Source organism: Tenrec ecaudatus, chromosome 10 (genome assembly GCF_050624435.1).
Source record: "Tenrec ecaudatus isolate mTenEca1 chromosome 10, mTenEca1.hap1, whole genome shotgun sequence".
Lineage (NCBI taxonomy): Eukaryota > Metazoa > Chordata > Mammalia > Afrosoricida > Tenrecidae > Tenrec > Tenrec ecaudatus.
In genome coordinates this window covers 143,146,535-143,169,236 of record NC_134539.1, presented here as the reverse complement: position 1 = coordinate 143,169,236, position 22,702 = coordinate 143,146,535, and the positions used below count along the sequence as shown (strand labels likewise).

The 22,702-nt window shown below is 51.7% G+C and overlaps 3 protein-coding genes and 1 pseudogene across 6 annotated transcripts in view; 2 read left to right on the top strand and 2 right to left on the bottom strand.

The window, feature by feature from the left end:
- Positions 1–22: 22 nt before the first annotated feature.
- PSMC5 (proteasome 26S subunit, ATPase 5) lies at positions 23–4,657 on the bottom strand. 2 transcript variants are annotated; one of them, XM_075562072.1, is made up of 12 exons: positions 4,505–4,657; positions 3,885–3,956; positions 2,336–2,405; positions 1,961–2,058; positions 1,736–1,792; positions 1,428–1,658; positions 1,070–1,196; positions 792–982; positions 599–697; positions 403–513; positions 220–306; positions 23–124 (listed from the first exon to the last, which is right to left on the bottom strand). In XM_075562072.1, exons 1-12 carry the CDS (start codon positions 4,556–4,558, stop codon positions 71–73), a joined length of 1,251 nt encoding a protein of 416 aa, XP_075418187.1. In that variant the 5' UTR covers positions 4,559–4,657; the 3' UTR covers positions 23–70. The 2 variants fall into 2 exon arrangements, with proteins under 2 accessions (XP_075418187.1, XP_075418188.1); XM_075562073.1 differs by lacking the exon at positions 4,505–4,657 and adding an exon at positions 4,159–4,273.
- Positions 4,658–4,925: 268 nt separating this feature from the next.
- On the top strand, positions 4,926–13,185 carry FTSJ3 (FtsJ RNA 2'-O-methyltransferase 3). 2 transcript variants are annotated; one of them, XM_075562066.1, is made up of 21 exons: positions 4,926–5,140; positions 5,285–5,390; positions 5,683–5,729; positions 5,848–5,927; positions 6,982–7,081; positions 7,164–7,358; positions 7,434–7,549; positions 7,643–7,747; positions 7,838–7,938; positions 8,169–8,249; positions 8,340–8,486; positions 8,605–8,740; positions 10,013–10,191; positions 10,334–10,457; positions 10,544–10,821; positions 11,096–11,178; positions 11,279–11,378; positions 11,471–11,654; positions 11,732–11,826; positions 11,912–12,100; positions 12,928–13,185. In XM_075562066.1, exons 1-21 carry the CDS (start codon positions 5,074–5,076, stop codon positions 12,947–12,949), a joined length of 2,535 nt encoding a protein of 844 aa, XP_075418181.1. In that variant the 5' UTR covers positions 4,926–5,073; the 3' UTR covers positions 12,950–13,185. The 2 variants fall into 2 exon arrangements, with proteins under 2 accessions (XP_075418181.1, XP_075418183.1); XM_075562068.1 differs by having other exon boundaries at positions 11,912–13,185.
- The window catches only part of DDX42 (DEAD-box helicase 42), a 40,171-nt gene continuing 29,861 nt past the window's right edge, over positions 12,393–22,702 (bottom strand). For both annotated transcript variants that reach the window (XM_075562064.1, XM_075562065.1), the window contains exons 9-18: positions 21,891–22,067; positions 21,342–21,470; positions 20,520–20,619; positions 19,937–19,984; positions 19,303–19,400; positions 18,513–18,789; positions 17,699–17,925; positions 15,310–15,420; positions 14,749–14,850; positions 12,393–13,879 (exon numbers count right to left, since the gene is read on the bottom strand). In XM_075562064.1, the coding sequence (XP_075418179.1) occupies positions 13,190–13,879; positions 14,749–14,850; positions 15,310–15,420; positions 17,699–17,925; positions 18,513–18,789; positions 19,303–19,400; positions 19,937–19,984; positions 20,520–20,619; positions 21,342–21,470; positions 21,891–22,067 (1,959 nt within the window). In that variant the 3' untranslated portion in view covers positions 12,393–13,189. The remainder of the gene's footprint in view (positions 13,880–14,748; positions 14,851–15,309; positions 15,421–17,698; positions 17,926–18,512; positions 18,790–19,302; positions 19,401–19,936; positions 19,985–20,519; positions 20,620–21,341; positions 21,471–21,890; positions 22,068–22,702) is intronic.
- On the top strand, positions 20,956–21,080 carry LOC142460521 (small nucleolar RNA SNORA31; annotated as a pseudogene).

Genomic DNA, 22,702 nt, shown 5'->3' with positions numbered 1-22,702 from the left:
TGACAGATGCATCCTAGCGGGCTTGACCCACAAAACTTTATTTGGGGGATCCACCCAGAGTGCGGCCACCTCACTTCCAGAGCTTCTTGATGGACATGTTCTTCTCGCTGTCCTTCTGCATGACCTGGACAGTGAGGGGACGAGGGATGTGGTTGTGCACACTCTGTCCCCACAGCTCGAGCCACCGCTAGCACCGGGGGACAGGCGGGGGACATGTACCTTGGCTACCGCCATCTCGAAATCCTCCTGGGTGACGTGAACTCGCCGCTCCCGCAGGGCATACATGCCGGCTTCTGTGCACACACCCTGGGCAGGGAGAGGAAGAGGAGGGGCTGTTGCTTGGCCTCCGAGAATGACCCTGGGCCCCGAGCATCCTCAGCGGGCCTCCCACTTTCTGGTTACCTTCACTTCAGCCCCTGACGCTCCCGGCATGAGCTCAGCAATTTTCCTCAGGTTGATGCCCCGGGTCAGGTTCATTTTCCGAGAATGGATCTTCAGAATGTCCAGTCGAGCCTAGAGACCAGAGAGGAAGGGCCCGAGTCCCATCCCTCCACTCCTCTAGCCCGAGCCTCTCCCAGCACGACGTGGTGGCACAAACCTCCTCATTGGGCGGTGGAAACTCAATTTTCCTGTCGATGCGCCCCGGCCGGAGCAATGCCGAGTCCAGGATGTCGATCCTGTTGGTGGCCATGATGACCTACATGGAAGAAGGGTGTGTGTGTGCCATCAGCCAAGCGCTCCCCGGGCCCGCTAGTCACCATGGGCCCTCCCTGCGGTGGACACCACCTGACCTTGATGTTCTTGGTGGCCTCAAAGCCGTCCAGCTGGTTGAGCAGCTCCAGCATGGTGCGCTGCACTTCGCTGTCCCCACCGGAGCCCCCCTCCAGGCGAGAGGAGCCGATCGAGTCGATTTCATCCATGAAGATGATGGAGGGCGCATGCTCTCGAGCCATCACAAACAGCTCTCTCACCATCCTCGCCCCTGCGTGCAGGCCAAGCTGGCGTCAGGGCACTGACCTGACCTTGGTCTCCCTCCACTCTCACCTCTCGTGCATCTCCGGCCAGTTACCTTCCCCAATGAATTTCTGTACCAATTCAGAGCCAGAGACGCGGATAAAGGTGCAGTCTGTGTGATGTGCCACTGCCCGGGCCAGCAGCGTCTTCCCAGTGCCTGGGGGTCCGTACAGCAGCACCCCCTGTGGGAAAAGAGTGGGACTCAGGGCCCAAAGCCAGCCCCTCGTTTCCCTCCAGGGACCCCCCACCCATGCTGGATGCTAGGTACAAAAAGTGAACAAGTCCTTTCTGAAGCTTTGATCCAAAGCCCCTCCCTGGCAAGGACTAGTTGAAGCATCACCTGACATTCCTAAGCCCTCCCTATGACGGGCTGGAGGGGCTTACCCCCTGTCCCAACAAGCCCAGGCCCTCACCTTGGGCTGTGCAATTCCCAAGGCTTCAAAGAGCTCTGGGTGCTTAACAGGCAGCTCGATTACTTCTTTGATCTCCTTGATCTGCTTGTCCAGCCCGCCAATCATCTCATAGGTTGAGTCAGGAACCTTCTCCACCATCATCAAGGACACCAGCGGGTCCACCTTGTTGGGCAGGATCTTGTGCAGAGTGTAACTGTCATTTCTGAGAGCCACCCGGCAATTGGGTGTCACCTGGGTGAGGGACGCAGGTTTCAGAAGGTAGTGCGAGGGGAGCGGATCCTACCCCCCACCTCAGCCGCTGCACTCACGTCATTGATGTCGATGTTCTTGTCCACATCTACAACAAACTTGCCCTCGGGATGAACCTAACGGGAAAAGGGCACCGGGCTTTTCCTTACGGCCACCAGACCCCCGAGCCCCTTCCAGAGAGCCCTCGAAGGACTCGACTTATCAGCGTGCTCCCAAAGTTAATGCAAAGAAGTAGGATCGCCGAGAGCACTTGGGGCTGGTCCCTGAGGTCCTGCTGCCTTTACCTTCACCAGCACCTTCTTCTTGTCCATGGCCCGGACCACCTCCCCCACGTAGGAGCCTTGTTCCTGCAACAGCTGTAGCTCCTCCCGCAACAGGCGAACTAGGTGGGGAAAGGCAGCCGTCATTGACCTCTCCGTGTGCTCCTCACCCACCACACCACCCAGTAAACACGAACTGCGCATCGCTGTGAAATTCTGAGGGGAGAACTGAGCACATGTCACACCTCGCCCTCGATAGGGTCACAGTGCAGCACAGGAGAGAAAACGTGTGGACCAACTATGTAAGGGCAGGCAAACCATCACCCAGGGGTGGCACGAAAGGCCTGAGCCTCAGAAATGCATGGCATCTCAAACACCCCCTTCCCCAACCCCTTTCACCTTTTGCATTCAACTCATTCCTCTGCGCCTGTAGCCGCCGGAGATTTTGGCTCTTGTCGTTCACGATCAGCTGTGGGAGGCATGGGTCAGATTATGTTACCCAAGGCCACGACCCTTCACGGGTGGGTGTGAGCTGAGATTGGGAAGGGCACAGACCATCTGCACGTGATCCAGGTTCTCCACTATGACCCTAGTGATCCTGTCCTGCCCTCTCAGGGATGGGGAATGCCCAGCCCTCAAGCCACAGGCCCATGACGCCATCAATACCGGCTAAAATCACACTGCCTCACCAGAGCAGCAGCTCTTGCCATCACACTAGAGGGGAGTTCCTTGACCAGGGTGGCCTGCAGTTGATGCTAAATATCCCAATGGCCCCTGGCAGAAAAAAGGTTCCCCAACCCCGTTCTAGAGCATGGGTTCTCAAACTTATTTGGCCTACCACCCACTTTTCAGAAAGGAAGTTGCCCAGTGCCTCCTGGCAGTTAAAATCTTTCATACTATGGACCATAATCCAGGAGAAAGTGTAGGTAATCTGTTTCTGCAACCCCTTTGAACCATTCCCAATGCCTCCCACTTGGGGGGGGGGGGGGTAGGGCGGTATTGCCTACTTTGGATAACTGCTTTGGAGCCTGTAACTAAAAGCCATCAAGCCAATGCTGACTCATAGCAACCCTGAAGAAAAGGACAGAGCTGCCCCTGTGAGTTTCTGAGACTAACTTTTTTACTGAGTTGAAAGCTTCATCTTTCTCCCTAGGAAGCGGCTGGTGGTTCCGAACTGCTGACCTTGTGGTTGGCAGCTGGATGTGTACCCACTATAGGAGCCACCTAAAAAGGCTGCTGGGTCCAAAGCTGGCCCAGGAAGAACAAGAGTCCCTAATAGGAAATAATTTTTAAAAAGGTACAGCTGACTCACGTAGACAATTTCCTGAGGGAAGGCAGCAGGGTGTCATGAAAAGCTTTCTAACTTTTAAAAAGCCTGAGTTCCAGGTAAAGCTAAGGCAAACGACTTTAAAGCTCTGGTCTGTTTCCAGATGGTTTCTTTTCTCATCAATGCGAGAAATAAAGGAAATCACACATAAAGGTATTTTTTAAAAGGGAAAAATCAAACATGTTGATATCTGCAAATGCGCTTCAGAATTTTTCCTTGTGCTGCCTCCCCATCTAGAGGGTTTCCAGCGGGATCCCTCTTCAGGCCAGAGCACCCAAATGTCAATTCTTTTTCCCCCAGCCACCAGGGATCAACAATGCCCAGTCCTCAGTGCTGCTCCCACCCCAGTCCCTGAGAAATCTCCGCTTCTTAGCCTGTATTCTTTCCTTTGATAAGAAACTCTCCTTCAGGCCTCTTCCCAAATGAATGCATGGGCTTCCCTGATTTGCAACCCTCAAGATGTGCAGTAAACCACCTATTGTGATTTCCCTCAAAGCAGGGAGGCTAGAGGTAAACAAGAAACCCCTCATTTCACACACCTTGTTTACTGCCCCTTATGTAAGTCACTTCCCTCACAAACCATCAGAGTATGGCCCACGTCAAGGGAGGCCCCCCTCTTACCTGAAGCTCTTCAATCTTGGATAAGTAATACTGGCGGAGTCCGCTGCCGGCCTTGCCCTCTTCCAGCTCCATCTGCGGACACAGGGGTTGGAGAAAACAGACTCAACTTCCGAAAGGTGAAAGACCCTTCCCAGGCGCGTCACTACCGTCTGCACTGTCCGGCAACGTTCCCGGGAAGAGCTCCCTCCCTTCGACTCCTGGAGTCCTGGGATTTGGATTCTGGCCTCTCATTCCATCCCTTCCGCAGGGCTAACACCAGAACGCCGTCTACTACCTCGTCGAACTTCTCAGAGCGATCAAGAAAGGAGGCGTGTCGTACTGTCAAGCGCGGCACCAACTCGAGGTGGTCAGCTTGAAGCGGGGCCAGCTGGTCGGCCGGGTGCCCTGTCCCCCTTGGACCAGGGACTCACCCGCGGCCGGCTCGCTCTCGGCGGCCCCCTCGCAGCCCTGCCCGCCCGGACGCACCGCGGGCGGCGCTGACACAGCAGATCGGGCCCAGTGGGGCCTAGTCTGGATGGGTCCACTTCCCCGCGGCCGCCTGGCCTGCACGCTCCCCGCCTCGGCCCGCGGCTGCTCCGCATCGAGCCCCCGTGAGGGCTCCGGCCCCGCCGCCGCCATACCTGCTCGGGTCCGTCCAGAGCCATCTCCCTCCTTCCCGCAGAGGCCGCCGGCATTCGAGCCAACCCCGCACGCGCATGCGCAGCGGCAAGAGCTGGCCTCCCGAAGACGGAGGCAGCGATCACTTCCGGGTCACACGCCGGAAGTGCAAAGGCCGACGCGAACTCCTAGGGGCCGTGATGGGCGGGTGGCTGCTGGAGGCCAGAGCTTTGGGAGGGGACCTGCAGAGCGGGGAAGGGCCGAGCCCCCTAAAAAACGTTGCTCTCTAGAGACTCACTGTTTAAGTCTCATACTCTGCCCTCCTGGTCCCAACTTTCAACTTGTAAAACCCGGGAACTTACTGCCACGCTCAAGATGGCGGAGATCTTACGGTTGCGCCGCATGGGGCGGAAGCGGAAGTTGGGACGGAAGCGGAAGTACGCTTGTTGCTTCCATGTGCCGTTCCGGGAGCGCTGAAAACGGTGGCGCTTAGCTCGGAGTGGGACCAGCAAAGCCGAATCTAGTGGCCTTGGTGGAGCCATCGTCAAATTCTCTTTCCCTCCAGTTTGAGTGACACCCCCCCATTCCCACCATGGGCAAGAAGGGAAAAGTTGGGAAGAGCCGGCGAGACAAGTTCTATCACTTGGCGAAGGAGACCGGTGAGCCTGGGCCCGGCCTCTCCCTTCTAGAACCGGGGGTGCCTCTTCTGCAGCAGGGGGAGGTGGGGGCTTGAGAGGTGCCAGAGAAATGCTGCTGGTAAAGCGCTCGGCTGACTTCGTGGTTGTCCCCCTCTCCCCCCGCAGGCTACCGCTCCCGCTCAGCTTTCAAGCTGATCCAGCTCAATCGCCGCTTCCAGTTCCTGCAGAAAGCCCGCGCCTTGCTGGACCTGTGTGCTGCGCCGGGAGGCTGGTGCGTGAAGCCGGCCCAAGTGGCTCCTGCTGGGGGATTTCTGGAGGCTGAGTTGCCTGGAGGGAGGAGTTCCCATCCTGAAGTCCAGCACCACGTTGCTCCCCACCGAGCAGACGCTTCTCAGTTATAACACTTGGTAGCTGTTGACTTCTTTCCTTGTACAGAAGAGGCTTGGAACGTGTTTACCCTTGACACCGTCTGACCGCTTCCCACGGCAGGGACACCAGGGCTTGCGGACATTCAGGGGTGGTGGAAAGGGTGGTCCGAGGCCTTTGAAAATCTTGTTTTACAGGTTGCAGGTGGCTGCCAAGTTTATGCCTGTGTCCAGTCTTATTGTGGGTGAGTGACAGGTGGTTTCCCAGGTATCTCAGCGTGTGGGGTATGAGATACTAGATTTGTCCACCCTTTCATCCCCTCTGCTTGTGGAAAACCTTTGGCATCCTCTGATTTCTTCCAGGCGTGGACCTGGTTCCAATCAAACCTCTCCCCAATGTGGTGACACTCCAGGAGGATATCACAACCGAACACTGTCGACAGGTAATAGGAATTGCCCTCTTCCTGCCTGGTGTGTGCAGACATCCACGCCTCTGCAAGAGTCCCCTGCAGGCCAAGGTTGTCCTAGTGATTCTGCCCTAAACAGGACCCGTATAAGGAGTCACAGTCTCTGAAACCCACAAGGGCAGTTCTACCCTGTCCTGTAGGGGCTCTAGACTTGATGGCAGCAAGAGAAGCAGGAGACCTAGTGATCCTGCTGGGTGTTAGACTAACGAAAAGGCTGGCGGTTTAAATCGACTAGTCCTGTCGGAGAGAGAAAGACTGTGTGCTCTGTGTAGCTTGACAATCCCCTATGTGATCGCTCACCATCAGAATCAACTTGTTGGCAGTAGTGCATTTTAAGTAGCAACTAAGTAATTGGTGGCACAGTGGCGTAAGCATTCGGTGCTAATCAGAAGTTTTATCGTTCAAGGCCACCCGCTGCTCAATGGGTGCTGCTCCATGGGACAGTCTGCTTCCGAAAAGGTTCCCCGACTTGGAAACCTGATGAGGCTATTCTACTCGGACTCTGGGATATCTCCGGGTCCGAGCTGACTTGAGGGTAGTGGCTTTGGGGGCCTGCCGTGGTGACTGCATGTCTGTCTGACAAGGCCCAGGTATTTCTAGTGTCCACTTCAGTGTGTGGTAAGAGTCAGGAACAGGTGCTGGGACTTAGGAGAAGGGCAGAGAAAAAACATCCATGAAGTTTTTTCCTCGATGGGGTCGCTGGTAAGACTGTCGCTTCGTGAAAACCAAAACTCAAGCAGATCGAGGCTCACAGCATGCCTGTATACATAGGGTTTCTGGCGCTGTAAGTCTACTGGAGCAGACGGCTTAAGCTTTCTGCAGTGGCCAGTGGGTTTGAACCACCAACCTTGTGCTTAGTGGCCGAATGCCTAACCCACAGTGGACAGGGTTATGTTCTTCTTGTTCTCCGTTGGATCCCTGTGCCTGGCACAGAATTTCGTCCTAGGTGGATACGCAACAACTGACTAGACCAGGGACTCCATCCCTCGCCACGCTGCTTGCTATTGCCATAATCTCTTCATCTCTGTAGGCCCTGAGGAAAGAGCTGAAGACCTGGAAGGTCGATGTTGTGCTCAATGATGGGGCGCCCAACGTCGGGGCCAGCTGGGTCCATGATGCTTACTCGCAAGGTGCCTAGGGAAGGGACCTGACTTGGAGGGATCATGTTCATAGGGAGCCAGAGGGCCTCCGGTGACTGAGTCTCTCCCACAGCCCACCTGACACTGATGGCGCTGCGTCTGGCTTGTGATTTTCTGGCTCGTGGCGGCTCGTTCATCACAAAGGTTTTCCGCTCCCGTGATTACCAGCCCCTGCTGTGGATCTTCCAGCAGCTGTTCCGCCGGGTCCAGGCCACCAAGCCCCAGGCCTCGCGCCATGAGTCCGCAGAGATATTCGTAGTCTGCCAGGGTGGGTGCCACTTTCTTCTCCCCGACCCCCCTGTAGGACTGCCAAAGCACATGCTCAGATTCTGTCTTATCTTAGGGTTCCTGGCGCCTGACAAGGTTGACAGTAAATTCTTTGACCCCAAGTTTGCCTTCAAGGAGGTTGAAGTTCAGACCAAGACCGTTACTGAATTGGTGACAAAGAAGAAACCAAAGGTGTGTTTTGGGAAGAGGACCACCCTCAGGCCCCAGTGGGTCCTACAGACACCCCAGAAGGGATGGCTCACCTATTTTACTTCTTCCCACCAGGCCGAAGGCTATGCTGAGGGTGATCTCACTCTCTATCACCGGGCCTCAGTCACTGACTTCCTCCGAGCTGCCAACCCCGTCGACTTCCTCTCCAAGGCCAGCGAAGTGAGTTCCCACACTTGGGGGTGGTGGTTTAGGGGAGCCCCAGAAACATGACTCAGAGGCGCCTCTAACCCCCTTCTCTTCTTCAAACAGATCACGCTGGATGAGGAGGAGTTGGCCCAGCATCCAGCCACCACTGAGGAAATCCGGGTATGCTGTCAGGACATCAAAGTGCTGGGACGTAAGGAGCTCAGGTGCGGTCTGGGGATGCAGAGGCGGGGGGGGGGGGGGGGGGGGGAGGGCCTTTGAAGGGCTGGATGCTCTCTGTTTGGGGAGAGGATGCTGTCAGCCTAGGCAGTGTTGGCCAGAGCCCTGGGTTTGGTTTGTGCGACTCAGACCTGAGATGAAGGGGGTGGGGCCTGAGAGAAGACCAGGTTGGACAGTAAGAGGCAGAGCCCAGTCAATAATGCCATTTCTGGAGCAGGTCCCTGCTCAACTGGAGAACAAAGCTTCGGCGATACGTGGCTAAGAAGCTGAAAGAGCAAGCAAGGGCCCTGGACATCAGGTGAGGGGGAAAGCAGGCAGGTGGTGTTGAGGAGATGCTAGGGAGGAAACATCTGGAAAAGAAGCCAAACTATTTGGGCTGTTCTACCAGCCTCAGCTCTGGAGAGGAAGAAGAAGGTGAGGAGGAAGAGCCAATAGCTGAGACCAGAAGGCAGTCCTCAAAGGAAGAGGAGGAGGAGGAACAACTGAACCAAACCCTGGCAGAGATGAAGGCCCAGGAGGTGGCAGAGCTGAAGAGGTGAGCTGGGAGGCCGTGGGGCGCCTCCTGCAGGGTGGTGCCTCTGCATGAAGAGGGGGGGCAGGAGATGCAGGCCTGGGCTGAGTGAAAGAGCAGCCCCACACTCCCGGCCCCCCAGGAAGAAGAAGCAGCTGCTGCGTGAGCAGAGGAAGCAGCGGGAGCGCGTGGAGCTGAAAATGGACCTGCCTGGGGTTTCCATCGCCGACGAGGGCGAGACCGGCATGTTCTCCCTCCGCACCATCCGGGGCCACCAGGTGGGGCAGGGCTGGGGCCCAGGCTGAGGGAGGGTGACGACACTGGATAGGTTTTTCAACCTGGCAGAATGATCTGGCTTTTGCTTGCTGTCCTCATCCATGTCAGGACTTCCTGAGCACAAGGCAGAGGGTGGGGTTGAACAGGTGTCTTGCGTCTCCATCCAAGGCTAAGGGACAAAAACCTAAGTGATGAAATTAGGATGACTTAGCACAGGCTGGTGCCGTGGAATAAAAGCCTGAGAGTCTGCTTCTGTAGAGATTAAAAACCCAGCCGGGCGGCTCTCCTCTCTGACATCCGGTCGCCATGAGTTGGCATCTGTCCGGTGGCTGTGGGTAGGAATAAGGCGCAGGTGTCTTCATGTGGAGCTGGGTGACTGGTTCAGGGTGTGGTAGATGAAGCCAGGATGCCTTGGTGGCCAGCATGTGTTGTCTGGGGAGCAGTGCTCTTTGGCTCAGTGAGCCCCAATGAACGCCTTGCTACCCCAGCTTCTGGGTGTGAGGCCATGTTTGGATGACCCTGTCAGCATCTCAAATCAGTGGAAGTGATTTGAAGTTTGGAGGAGCCCTGGTGGCTTAGGGTTACTCGTTGGGCTGTGATCCCCATGGTTGGCAGTTTGAAACCACCAGCAGCTCCACAGGAGACAGACTGGCCTTTCTACTCCTGTCAAGTTAGTCTTGGGGACCCAAAGGCAGGTGCTACGAATCAGCATTGGCTGGTGGCATAGTGGCCTACATGTTGGGCTGAGATCCACAAGGTCCGCAGTTTGAAGCCACCAGCCACTCCTCAGGAGAACAGGACTTTCCACGCCCAGCTCGAACACTCACAGGGGCAGTTCTTCCTCATCCCATAGGGTTGAGTTGGATCAACTCGATGGCAGTGTGTTTTTAGTTTAAGTAGGTCTCAAAAAATGATTACGATGTCTTCAGAGAGGCTTTCTGTTTTGTTTTGAGGTTTGTTTTCTGAAAAAGCAAAAGTCGCAGTGTTTGGGGCACTTTAAGTTCCGGTGTTAGTGTAGGCTGTGGGGTGGGTGCTTTCTCCAGAGGACCTGAGTGGGCTGCTATCGAAGAAATCAACCGGGGACTAGTGAGCTGGCCTGGAGTAGGAGGCCCTTCCCTGGGTCTGGGTTTTCCTTGCTGGTCAAAGGAGGTGGCACGGCTGCCACAGGAGACTTCCCTAGTGGTAATCAAGGTCAATGGAGAGCGCAGGCCCAGGAGAAAGTCAGCAGGCTCCTTTTCACTGCCCTTGACCTCTTGCTGTCTGTTACACTTCAGTTGTTAGCAGAAGTAGCACAAGGTGATATGAGCGCTGCAGACACGTTTCTGTCCGATCTGCCAAGGGACGACATCTACATCTCAGACACTGAGGACGACGACGACACATCTCTGGAGAGTGACCTGGATCAAGAGGAGCTGGCAGGTGGGCGACGTCAGGCTCTAAAGGACCAGAAGCAGTAAGTGTGTGTGTGGTAGTGGGCATGTGCCACCCTCAGCTGGGCCTGATGCAGAGCTGGCAGGTCTCACCACAGGGGCCAATGGGAGCGAGCCCCCCAGGACCCTCAGTCACTGACCTTCCGCCCACCACCCTTTGTGCAGAGTGCAGTTTGCTCAGGTAGAGGAAGATAAAGAGGAGGAGGAGGAGGAGGAGAATCCACTGCTGGTGCCTCTAGAGGAGAAAGCAACACTGCGGGAGGAACAAGCCCACCTGTGGTTCTCAAAGGTAATGAGCGGGGGAGGGACAAGCTAGTTAGGAACTTGGCATTACCCAGAGAAGGGGAGCTGAGGCATGAGTCTCCGCAATTGCAGGACGGCTTTGCTGGGCTCGAGGACGCTGCTGACGAGGCCCTGGAGATCAGTCAGGCTCAGCTGGTACGTGCGCAGCGGCGTGGGGAGCAGGAGAAGCTGCAGGCGCCTTCTTGTTTGAAGACTGGGGGGAAAAGAACCCAGAGTCGAGAAGAGGCCCTGAAAGGGATAGAGGCTCTGGCCCCTTCAGTGGCAGAGAGTGTCACTCCCCCCAAGGGGGACCAGGACAGCGGCGGCGGCTCTGGCTCAGAGAGCGACAGCAGCAGTGATGAGGAAGAGAGGTGAGTGGTGGCAGTGCATGCCTGGAGGGAGCACTGTTCCATTGCCCCGTCCGGGTCCTTCGCCCTCGGGCTGCACACAGGCAGTGGCTTCACAAAGTCCCGATGAGGCTCGGCCTCCCTTGGTCCAGGCTACCTGGGTTGCAGGAGTTTAACAAGTTCCCTTGGTGGTTCCAGTGGGGACAAGGGTTGGGGCTGGGTGCGCACGTGGCCTGGGTGACACAGGCATGGTGGGCAACTGGCTGAGTCCTCACTGTCACCTTGGCTTTTCCATCAGGGAACCACGAGGCAGGAAGAAGCGAAGCCGGGTGCCAGGACCAGACGATGACGGGTTTGAAGTGGTGCCTATTGAGGACCCGGGTGAGAGCGCTTTGTCCCTGATGAAACGAGGGTGGGGGGAGGGGTGTACGAGTGTCTGCTTTGGGGAGTTGGTATTTGACTTGGCTCTTTGCCTCTCTAGCCAAACACCGGATACTGGACCCAGAAGGCCTTGCTCTAGGTGCTGTTATTGCCTCTTCCAAAAAGGCCAGGAGAGACCTCATAGACGACTCCTTCAGTCGGTAAGGAGCGTGGAAACGCCTGCCAAGTGGCCCAGGCCACGGTTTCTGAGGAAGCCTGAGCCGAACAGCAGTGCGTGCTGCGCTCTCTGCAGGTACACATTCAACGAGGATGAGGGGGAGCTCCCAGAGTGGTTCGTGCAGGAGGAGAGGCAGCACAGGATTAAGCAGCTGCCCATTGACAAGAAGGAAGTCGAGCATTACCGCCAACGCTGGAGGGAAATCAACGCTCGTCCCATCAAGAAAGTGGCGGAGGCAAAGGCCAGAAAGAAACGGAGGGTAAGGAGTGGTGGCTGTCTGGGATTGGAGCTGAGTGGGTTGGGGGTCACAGCCACCTGATGGAGGTCCCCTCACAGATACTGAAGAAACTGGAGCAAACCAAGAAGAAGGCAGAAGCCGTGGTGAACACGGTGGACATCTCCGAGCGGGAGAAGGTGGCCCAATTGCGAAGGTGATTGGGGGAGGGTGGGAAGGGGGGGAGGGTGTGGGGTCAGGAAGAGCAGCAGAAAGCTCCAACCTGTTTCTTCTATTCACAGTCTCTACAAGAAGGCTGGGCTAGGCAAGGAGAAACGCCAAGTCACCTATGTCGTAGCCAAGAAAGGGGTGGGCCGCAAGGTGCGCCGGCCAGCGGGAGTCAGAGGCCATTTCAAGGTGGTGGACTCGAGGATGAAGAAGGACCAGAGAGCTCAGCAGCGCACAGAACAGAAGAAAAAGCACAAACGGAAGTGAGCGGCGCTAGCCGTCCTAGGAGGGGACAAGGACTGGAAGGCTTCCCAGGCTACCCCCCCCCCAATTTGGTGAGGTAGGGATGAGGAGCACTGGCTGTGAGGGGTGAAGGCATCTTCCTGGGTGAAGGAAGAACCCTCATAGTCCAGCCCGAGTGAACATGGTGCACTGGAGGAGCCCTGTGGATAAGTGCCACTGGCAGGCGAATAAACCTCGCTGCTGCCACTGTGTCTGCTGCCGCCCTCCAAGTCACGTGTGGTGTGTGCAGTAGAAATGACAGACAGCCCACTGGTCTCAGTAGTAAAACATTTACTAGAGCAAGCAGAAAGGAATGCACATCTTAAAAGAAACCACAAAGTCACAAAATTGGAATTTCTGTATATTTCTTTTCCTCATATAAACAAAAAAATCATTGAAATTATTTCAGCAAAAGGTTGCTCTACCGTGTGGCAAGTAAAAAACAAAAAAGAGGGTTCTTTGTCTTTAAAACGGTTAAGTTTGTAGCTGCTCAGACCAGAGCCTTGCTGGATGCCCACCTCCCTCCCTCCCATCAGGCTCCAGAGCCAAAGCCTCCCTCTGGACAGCTGGTGTCGCCCACAAGTCTCAGGGCTCATGGCCAGGGAACTGGAGCGCCAGCCTCACTTAGAAGCAGACCTCTCTCTTCCCTGCATCTCACCTCATCCTGTCCCTACACTTTGGAAGCCAACTCTTAAAATAATTTTACCTGTAGATGCCTACAAGGTGACGTTTTAAGTAGAAAATAGAAGCTACATGTAATATAAACCTAGAGTGAATTTTGTGCCCATGAGGCCCTTTCCTTCCACAGGGTCCTGAACAGATTCTCGTGATAATGTGCACCAGAGCCAGGAGCTTCCTGGCTCTCCAGCCTCCAAGGACCACCAGCTTCTCAAGGAGGTGAAAGGACAAAAAGAATTTAGACAAGGGGTTTGGCCTCCAAGCTCCGGTTCCAATTGGCAAGGAATCCCCTGCCCTTGGCTCGGCTCTCATCTAGCCCTGAGACAGCTAGTTACCAAAACCTTTCTAAAAATAAAGTTAAAGACTGATTTCTGTCTGTCCACACATACCCTCTAACTGTCCCATCGGCTCTTCTTGCGTTTAGGTGGCTCGGGGACAGCAAAACCATCAGCTGTCTTGTCTGTCTTGCCGTCTGTCTTGTCCATCTTGCTGCTGTCCACCTTGGGGTCCATCTTGTTCTCGCGGTTACAGCCTTCCTTCCTGCTCTCACCATTCCGGCCATCGCTGGTACCCCGGCTCTCACCATGCCGGCCTCCGCTTCCTCCATGCCTGTTCTCTCCATGCCGATGGCCCTCTGAATGGCGGCCACCACTTTCTGGGTAGCGGTACCCCTCACCATGGCGGCCATCTCCATGCCGTGGGCTGTCGCCATGCCGATTACCACTCTCTCCATGACTGTGGCGGCTGCCCCCCCGGTTCTCAGTGTATCTCTCTCTCTTCCCGTTGCCACCCCCAACCCCTTCACGGCTGTTAGTCCCTGATGCTGTGTTGTTGACGCCCTGGGCTCCAGGAGAAGGGTAAGTCACTGGGGCACTGCTGATGTTCCCGGCATTGCCAAAGCCTGGGAGGTTCCTGGCAGCATTGGCAAGGGGGCTGTCGGGGCTGCTGTGGCCCTGCTGGGATGAACTGGTTGGAACAGAATTCAAGCTCCCTGCACTAGTCCATCCACTTGCCCCGGCAGCAGAGCTTCCGGCTTTCTGATTGTTTAGACTGGCAGCAACGAAGTGGCTCTTGTACTGTGACTAAAAGAGAAACAAACAGGAGCAAGTCAGACAGGAAGCTCAAGAAACTGGAATATCAAGTGGGGCAGTGACTGCACGCCCCGCTCTCCTGGCCCTTGTCCTGTTAAGAGTGATCATGGGTCTTAGTGCAGAAATGGATCTCCGTGTACTCAAAATGCACTGACAGCTCGACTGCTTAGAATAAAGCACTTATGGATACAGTCCCAACACCGACACTCTACAACCATTATTTGCAATTCCAGGATCCAAGAAGTCCTCAAGCTCTTTAAAACAAAAGTCGGACAGCAAAACCTGACAGACAGTTCTTGTCTCCCACAGAGCAGCTGGTGGGCTTGAACCCCCACCTTACAGGTTGTGGCTGAGCACTTAGCCCTGTGCCATCGGGGCTCCTTTCCACTCAGCCTACAGGGAGGGTTAGGGCACTTTGCCTCAATCGTGAGTCTAAGTAGTTCGGTGTGGGTACAGACTTTCTGGGGTGTAAACAAAACATCCAGGAGAAAGTGGAAACCAATCCGGAAACAAAACACAAATTAAGGCGCAACTAGCCAACTGGAGCGGGCTCGAGAGTTCACAGCTGGCACAAAACCAGTACGTCTGAGCCAAAAAGAAGACAAGGACTCAGCCAGGTGACAGCAGCTGTCCTCTAGCCAGGGAGGGAGGGAGGCCAGATCTGGCTACAGCCTCCCAGTCCAGGCTACACCCGCACTGCCTGCTAAGTTATTTCTGAGTGTATCTTTGAAATTCAAGCAGAGCGAAGGCCTCAAATCTAGCAGAGTGCCCTGGAGGAGCCCAGCCACGGTGGAATGCAGACCGGCAGCAACCCACAGGTTCCTGTTGAAAGTTCTTTGCACAAAGCGTGTATCTCGGACCTGGAAAGCGGCTTTCATGGCTGTCAGTCGGTCTCCCATGGCTCCCGTGGAGGGTTTGTAGGCCTCGTAATTGCTCATTACATTGTTGTTACTTCCACGGTCCTGAAAAATAAGCAACCACATCCATGAGGCTAGAAGGGAACACATCACCACCACTGGCTGGGCCCCAGTGTAATGGGAACTCTGATGCAAGAACTGCTTAGAATGGGCCATTTCTTGGAGGTTACTTATGCTTTAGGGACAAAGGTACAATGATAAAGAATCATTTAAAAATACTTAAGCCCTTCAACTTGATTCCTGAAAATTAATCCTAATCAGAAACGTTGATCAAGGGGTATTTATCAAAACCACAACAGAATGAAACCCACACACATTATGAATGTCCCTTGAGGCGATGAGCCAAGCCTGCTGTGTGGATGCCAGGCTCCAACCCAGGGGGAGGGGGAGGGCTGTACCTAATCTTCAGCACACGCACACGAGGTCAGTTCTAAGGTTTGCACATGTACACCAAGGGAGTTCTTGTTCTGGAGTGCTGTCTGACCCAAGGGCATCTGGACTCACGGTGCTCTCGGAACCCAGGCCAGGCCGCTCCCGGTAGCCTAGGCCTCCGCCACCAATGTTCAGCTTTTTGCCTTTTCCTCCTTTGAAGCGGGATTTCCGAAACCAGGCATTCTGCATTGAACATAATTCAAAGTTAGGCCGGAAGAAAAGTACAGGACCCACAGGAAGTTCAATGGGACGGCCCTTCGTGCTCCCACCTTGAGCCAGTGCATTTATGGCACAGGAGCAACTGCAGGCGCGGCCAAGGGACCCGCAGTTCTTTACTGGCTGCTAAGCGGTGAGATCCTTAGCCCAAGCTGCCGTCACTGCTCCTTCCTTTCAGCATCCCAGAAGAGATCAACTCAGCCTCAAGTGTGGCACACCTGTCCCTTTACAATCTAACACTAGGTTCACAGGACATGTCATTTTGACGCCATGTATGTTTTCTGAAGAAAAGTTACAGAAACGGTTTATATTTACTGTCCACCATTTATGCTTTCATCTCATTTGTTTAGTGAGACAAATATCCAAATGCACTTTTTCTAAGCCTTATAATCTTGAAATTCTCTGTGGTTTACTATCTCTCTGGATACTCATCAATCTGGCATGAACATAAACTGAGTGTGTGTGTGTGTGTGTGTATACAAACAAACACACACACACACACTGAGTATTAACCCTAGTAAATCAGTTGCACTGATGAAAGCATTACTTCAGTAATAAATGTAAATACAGTCAAAAAGTTCTTAGAAAAGAAACATCAACTGTAAAGACAAACAATTCAGTGGGAATTGTCATACTGACCAATCCAAGGGACCCTTTCAAAACTGCTAACCCAGTGTCTCAAACGTTCTATGTTAAATGTAAATTTTAATTCCTGTATCGTTACATAGGTTCATTTAATAGTGTATAATTACAGTTTTTAAAAAGTTGTTTGTTTGTTTTTTAAAGAAAATGAGTGGTTTCATTCCTGTGTCACGCATAGAAACAGGTGTATGAGACACGCCCGGAAACCTAGTGTGAAGACGTTCTCCCCCAAGTCTCAAATCTGTACCTATTACAGACACAAAATGTGGAGCCCATGAAGAACTGATGGGTTCAGAAGTTGAGCCAAAAACTAAGCTCAGGCTTATGAGAATCAGCTCGAGGAACAGACAGACACCTGGAAGGGACGGGCAACCCACATCTAGAAACTTTCTTGACCCTGTTTAACTAGAGGGGAGACATCCAACCATAGGCCACAAGGCCTGCAAATCATTAATACCAGCTCCAACCACGTGCCTCAAGGCTGGTTCCAGCTGTCAAATTAGGGCTGAGTTTGTTAAACATTTGACTAGTATGGTTTTTAAGTGGCCCCAGGCAAACAAATGGTTCCCCCACACCCTTGCCAAGTTTTCACTGGGCAAGCCCCACTGCCAGAGGACGATGACTCGTCAGATTTAGTCCCAATCATGTAAGGATGGGAGCACCTGGCAGACACCTCTGACCACCAAAAGGGAGCACTCAGAGGTGGGACTGGCTTGGGAAGAGTGCAGATCAGGGCAACTGATGCTATGCGGATGCAGGAAGGCCAGGCAGAGGGCAGGGTCACGCTGCTTCTCTGCCTGCCACTGTGGGCTCTCTTCACTCCCAGCATCCGAGGCTTGGCTAGCACCACACTGTAGTACAGTAGGGCGACCTGTTCTATACCCCAGTGACCACAAGATGCTCCAGAACAATAAAGGATGTCTGCTCCTGTAAAGATCACTGCCCTCGGAAATTCTATCTAGGGTCATCTATTAGATGGAATCAACTCAAGGGAAAGGGGTTTAGTCTCTTTATTTTTATTATTTTAAAGTTCTATGGCTTGGCCCATGAACTTAACACAGTATTTCCATTTCAACTAACCTCAATATACTATTTAAAGCACAACTCGTGTAAATTGAAGCCACGTGTATGGAGACACCTGGCAACCTCAGGAGGTAGAATGCTCACTGTTTTGGAGCACACCACACCAAGAAGAGCATGATGGGCATCAAAGGGCTGAGTTCTGCAGTCTCCCAGGCAGGAGAGTTATGGAGTCCTGGTTATGCAGGGGGTCAGCACTCGGCTCACTGCAAGGCCATTCACACCCAGCCTGTGGGACCCACTGCTGTTAAGGTGATTACCAGACCACTCTGCAGGGTCCTTCTTTGCTGTCTCGTGGGGTCACTAGGAATTGACATGGACTTGATGGCACTTGCTGCCACCATACCTTTTTTTGTTAATGAAGTTTTTTGTTTGTTTGGGGGAGGTGCCAAGAGAGACTAGCAGCTGTCTTTGGGTTACATTCACTCCTAACTGTGCTGTAAGGAAGCAAAAGCAACACTCTTCCTCCACCCCATTCATCTTGTTCTTTGCCTCAGCCTAGCGAGAAGGCCCAGACCCTCACCTGCATCGCCAGATCTAGGAGTTCCTTGGAAACATGCTGATTGGCTCCTTCCAAATTCCGGACAAGGTCACCAGCAAAATTGCTGTCCTTCGGGGTCAGCAAGGTGTAGGCCACACCCTTCTCACCAGCTCGACCTGTGCGGCCAATCCTGTGAGTATGGGTATCGATGTCTCGTGCCACATCATAGTTGATGACAGTCTTAATAGAAGGAATATCCAAACCACGGGCTAAAACAAAAAGCAACCACATCCTCTCAGGCTTCATGTGGAATCCTAAGACCCAAGTACCCAGAAAGGCTAGCCTCAGAGCCCACGTCTCCTTCACTGAGGCACCCATGGCTTTGGTGAGCTGAGCCGTGACTCGTCCCTTCTGCGCTCACTAACTTGCCAGGCCCCGGCTCCCCTCTTGCCCTTTTGGGAGAAAATACCAGTTAGTAGGTATTACTATGGAAACTTGGCAGAACAAAGACAAAAATCATACTCCCAAATAGCTGACATTAAACCAAATGCCCACTAAACAAGACACAGTGAGAGAGAAAAGGGCCGGGACTGCGATGTTGATGCCGCCAAGTTTTCCCTACTCGCCCTCCTGCAGGAGCAGGTTCTCTGATCAACAGGCAGAGGAGCGGTGAGGGGTGCCCAGGGCTCTACTTTGTAATCAATCACTGTGTTCTGAACTTCTCCCTACTCCCTGGGGTGTGGCCCAGCAGTGCAGTTTCAATCGGCTTGTTCAGATAATACACTTTGCTTGTCTATGGTAAGAAAGAGCACTTGACTACAGACACCTGCATTTACCAAAAAAATCTATACTTTACCTGCAACATCTGTGGCCACCAGGACTGGGATATCTTTTTTCTTAAAGTCTGAAATAACTTTGTTTCTTTCACTCTGATCCATGTCCCCATGAAGCAGCCCAAGATTATGACCTTCCTGCTTCAAGTTATTGGCTAGCTCTTCAGCATTGGCTTTTTTGGTAACAAATAAGAGGACACTTCCTGAAGAGGTGAACTCCACCAGACGCCGGGTAAGCCAGTTCCACTTAATAGGCCCTGAATGGAGGATCTCAACAATCTGGGTCACGTCTTCGTTTGCCTGCGGAGGAAAGGCAATGGGACCCATGATGTCGGTGCCACAGGCTTTGCAAATGAGGATCAAGCACTACAGCCCCTACCTGCATCCAGAAGAGCCCTCAAGAGTGCCTCCTCTCAAAGCCCACCTTCCTTCTCCCTGCACTCTGTGAAGAGTGTACACACAGACAAACTTGATTTAGAAGGCCCAATACCTTGGCACTATTTTTCATGTGCATCTACAGAAAACGTCTCACTGAGGGTCTTTAAGGCAGAGTATTATTATTTATTTAAAGCTCTTAGAAAAGTACTTATACAAATAGTAATTTGAATATAATTAACTCTTGGCTATCCATCACCCAACTTGAGCAATTACCAACACTTTACAAATCTTATCTCACCTACTCAAGTATTTTAAAGCAAATCTAAAACAAGGCCACCCCATCTGCAAATATATAGATTAAGAAAAGCATTATTATTATTATTAGATATTAATTCCCTGTCTTCGTCATCGAGTTCCCCAGCCCTGCTCAGTCACCTCTCCAATGTCTCCCTGCACCACCCGAATAGGGTCGATGAGAATGTCTCTGGCCAGTTTTTCAATCTTCTTCCGGAAAGTTGCACTGAATAAGAGAGCTAGAAGGCAAAGGGTACTTTGTTTTTAAAAAAAAACACACACAAAACAGTGGAATTTCTTGTCAAAACTCACTAAGCTTCCCACTGACATTCACAATTAGTCAGATAAACAAAAACTACCCACCTGAACTTTAAATTTAATTTAAAAATTCACCAGCGGAAAAAGCGCTTGCCATTCTCCTCCTATTTCCTATGACAACATGGATTGTCAGCGTGGCTGAGGCAAGGGCTCTTGACTTCAAAGAAGCAGATCTATACTGTCTTGCCTCAGTCCCCAAATAAAAGTAAGTAAATCAGGGAAAGTCACTTAATCTGTGAGCCGTGGTGTCCTCAGCTATAAAAATGAATAAGTTACACCAATGATCTCCAAGTATTTTCAGATAAAACAAACTACCATTATCTCCACCTTCCTGGTTCTCATCAGCACACACATGCTCAACAATTCTGCTCCCATGACTTGAGTGCTTGTAAAATAAACCGCTGTAAAATTAACTCTTGAGTATAAGGGCAGGTTAACAAAGCTGTTTCATACATACTCTGTCTGTCAGGACGGACATGACTTGCAATGGATCGCACCTGGTACTCTGGAGGAGGAAGAGGGAAAATTAGTATTTTAACCTAGTACTATAGTTTGGCTTGACTAGAAAAACTTATTTTAGTAAAAATCTTCATGAAAGGTCCTAAGAGCTGAGCAAAGTCGTAGAATCCAGGGCATATTTTAAATGTGATGCTGGACAAAATTTCCCCTCCTCCCACCCAGGCAAATTTGGTGGTCTTTTCATCGAGAGAGAGCTTTGTGGAGTTTTCTCTTGATAGCAAGTGAAGTCAAGGATAGCAAGGGACCACAGTGCCCCAAATGGTCTGACATGGGCCTTTCTAAGGACAGAGTGTGACCATCACAATCAAATGGTAAAATGAAAAATATTCCTAGTTCATCAAGCCTAACACATTCTCCCTGACCGAATTCCTGAAAACTGGCAACCCTTTAGCACACCCAACACTTGGTATTGGTGTAACACTTCTGTCACACAGGAAATAAAACAGGTAAGACTGGAAATACACAGGAAAAAACTAGTCTCAGGAGAGTGGCGACAGAAGAAACTGGTATTCAAAGCCTACCAAAACCCATGTCAAACATTCGATCTGCTTCATCAAACACAAGGTAGGAGACTCTTTGCAGGTTGGTGGCTTTCTTCTTCACATGATCAATCAGTCGGCCCTATGAGATCCAGAAAGTGAGCAGTCAGAATCAGAGAGATGTGTAAGAACTTTCTAAAGCTGTGCTGCTGACAACAGCGCTCACGCTTGTCCGGCTTTCAAGCACTCCCAGGGCAAGTCAACAGAAACAAACGTTTTCTAGATTCTCCCTTTACATTAAATGGGATTTAAAGTCGGGGTGGGGGTGGGGGAGATGGCCAGGGTGCTTCTGTGAGGCATTCAGAAATGACTGGATTTGTAGCCTCCAGGGGGAGTTCTAACGCTCAGAGCACTGTCCTGGGCAGTTCTGACCATGCTCTGAATCTCTTTCTGTTCCAATTTTCTAGGAGAGTATAAAAATCTACTGAACTGGGACAATTGACTGTTGTTCTTCTGGTTTGCACTAGGATGCGAAAGAATACAAAGCCCCTGGGCTTTCTGTCTGTCTTGTGGCAGGTCCAGATTGAATGAGGGATTACATAGCAAAAAAAAAAAAAACTCTACTGAAATCCCGGGGAATATGGAGCTACCAATGTACAAGTGGGTTTCCAAAAGTTCATCAAAAAATTCCATTCCAGTTGCTGCAGTCCTCTCGCATTTGTTACAGAGACTCTTACTGGACGATTATTTTAGCCAAACAAGCAGAATTAAACCAAAAGCCAAGGAAGGGCTTGGACACACTTTAAAGGGAATTTCCTCTAACAACTAACCATTTTGTTCACAACGAGAGGCTGAGATACTTACTGGAGTGCACACGACAATCTCTGCCCCTTCCTGAAGAGCCTTGGCCTGTTCCCACATGCTGCCTCCTCCATACACAGCCACGGATCGAAGGTTATAGGCTTTCCCAAACCGCTTACATTCGGCATGGATCTACAAAAGTGTTAATGACATATTACCAAATCGTGTGACCTCTGACCGAAAAGGCAATTCTAAAATACACAGTGTAATGTCAAAAACCAAAAGCTACGGCATGCTTTAAAAATCACACTTGTATTAAGGAAATAAATGAATAGCATGCAGAATAAAAGCTTCACATTTCCACAAGCTATCTGAACTCTTGCCTGACTATCTGCCTCCCCACACCCCCCACTTCTCTCGTCACTAATGCCTTCCAACAAAGTAAATCAATCAACTCAGGAGGGAAACACTGAGACTTACCACTGTAAGCCATTCCCATATCACACTAATGATACTGTTACTCCTGAAACAGTACTTCATAGGGAAACGAATATTTGGCCTAACAGATAAAGCCCTTCAATTGGAGGTGGGCATTCCACACAAAGTACCTACCTGCTGGCAAAGCTCCCTCGTAGGACACACAATCACCGCAATTGGTCCATCCCCCGGTTCCAATTCCTTCTGGTCCATTATATGAATCAACATAGGCCATATGAAGGCTGCAGTTTTCCCACTGCCCGTCTTGGCAATACCAATCATATCTCTACCACTTAATGCCACAGGCACACCCTGGAGAACAAGCAAAGCACAACCATGTCAGTTTAATTCCAAAGACTTACTCAAAGTAATCCTGGAGAAGGGTCAAAGACTAATGGCCTTCATTTCCAACAAACAAAAACATCAAACAATAAATTTTTTAGTTTTCTTTCCTTGACGGGGTGCAAACTATCTCATTCATAACAGAAAATTCATTTTCTACATAGGGCTGAATTCTACATATGAAGAAACAAAAATGATTGTTTTCATAGATACAGTAATAAACTAGAACATTCAATCTATAGACAAATTTTTGTCACTGCTAATCCTAGATTTGTGCACTTATAAACTTCTTGTGGGATTTGGGCGCCAGTGAACATACTTCTAAGGCACTTGTCAGATACAAGTGAAACTTCCCAGCCACTTTCCAAGTTCTTAAGAGGTGGCAAACAATTTATCCTTTCAAAATTTTCAAAATACTCAATTAAATGTCATGTACGTTGCCCTTTTTCCTTCATTCAAACAAACTGACAGCCTCACTGGATACAAAGAGAGAATGTGCTAAGTTGATTGTGGCAAAGATCACACAGCCCTCCTTGAAATGCCGGACATGTTAATTATAGCTCAATAAAAACTTAAACAAATGAATAGCTAACTAAGCAAATAAG

Bases quoted from the DNA above. Each gene is read 5' to 3' on its own strand.
- FTSJ3 (XM_075562066.1), top strand. From the start codon at position 5,074: ATGGGCAAGAAGGGAAAAGTTGGGAAGAGCCGGCGAGACAAGTTCTAT. The intron at 7,082-7,163 runs GTGCCTAGGGAA...TCTCTCCCACAG, and splicing joins CCATGATGCTTACTCGCAAG to CCCACCTGACACTGATGGCG. The intron at 10,192-10,333 runs GTAAGTGTGTGT...CCCTTTGTGCAG, and splicing joins GCTCTAAAGGACCAGAAGCA to AGTGCAGTTTGCTCAGGTAG.
- PSMC5 (XM_075562072.1), bottom strand. From the start codon at position 4,558: ATGCCGGCGGCCTCTGCGGGAAGGAGGGAGATGGCTCTGGACGGACCC. The intron at 1,793-1,960 runs GTAAAGGCAGCA...TTTTCCCGTTAG, and splicing joins AGAAGAAGGTGCTGGTGAAG to GTTCATCCCGAGGGCAAGTT. The intron at 307-402 runs GTAACCAGAAAG...CTCCCTGCCCAG, and splicing joins CGTCAGGGGCTGAAGTGAAG to GGTGTGTGCACAGAAGCCGG.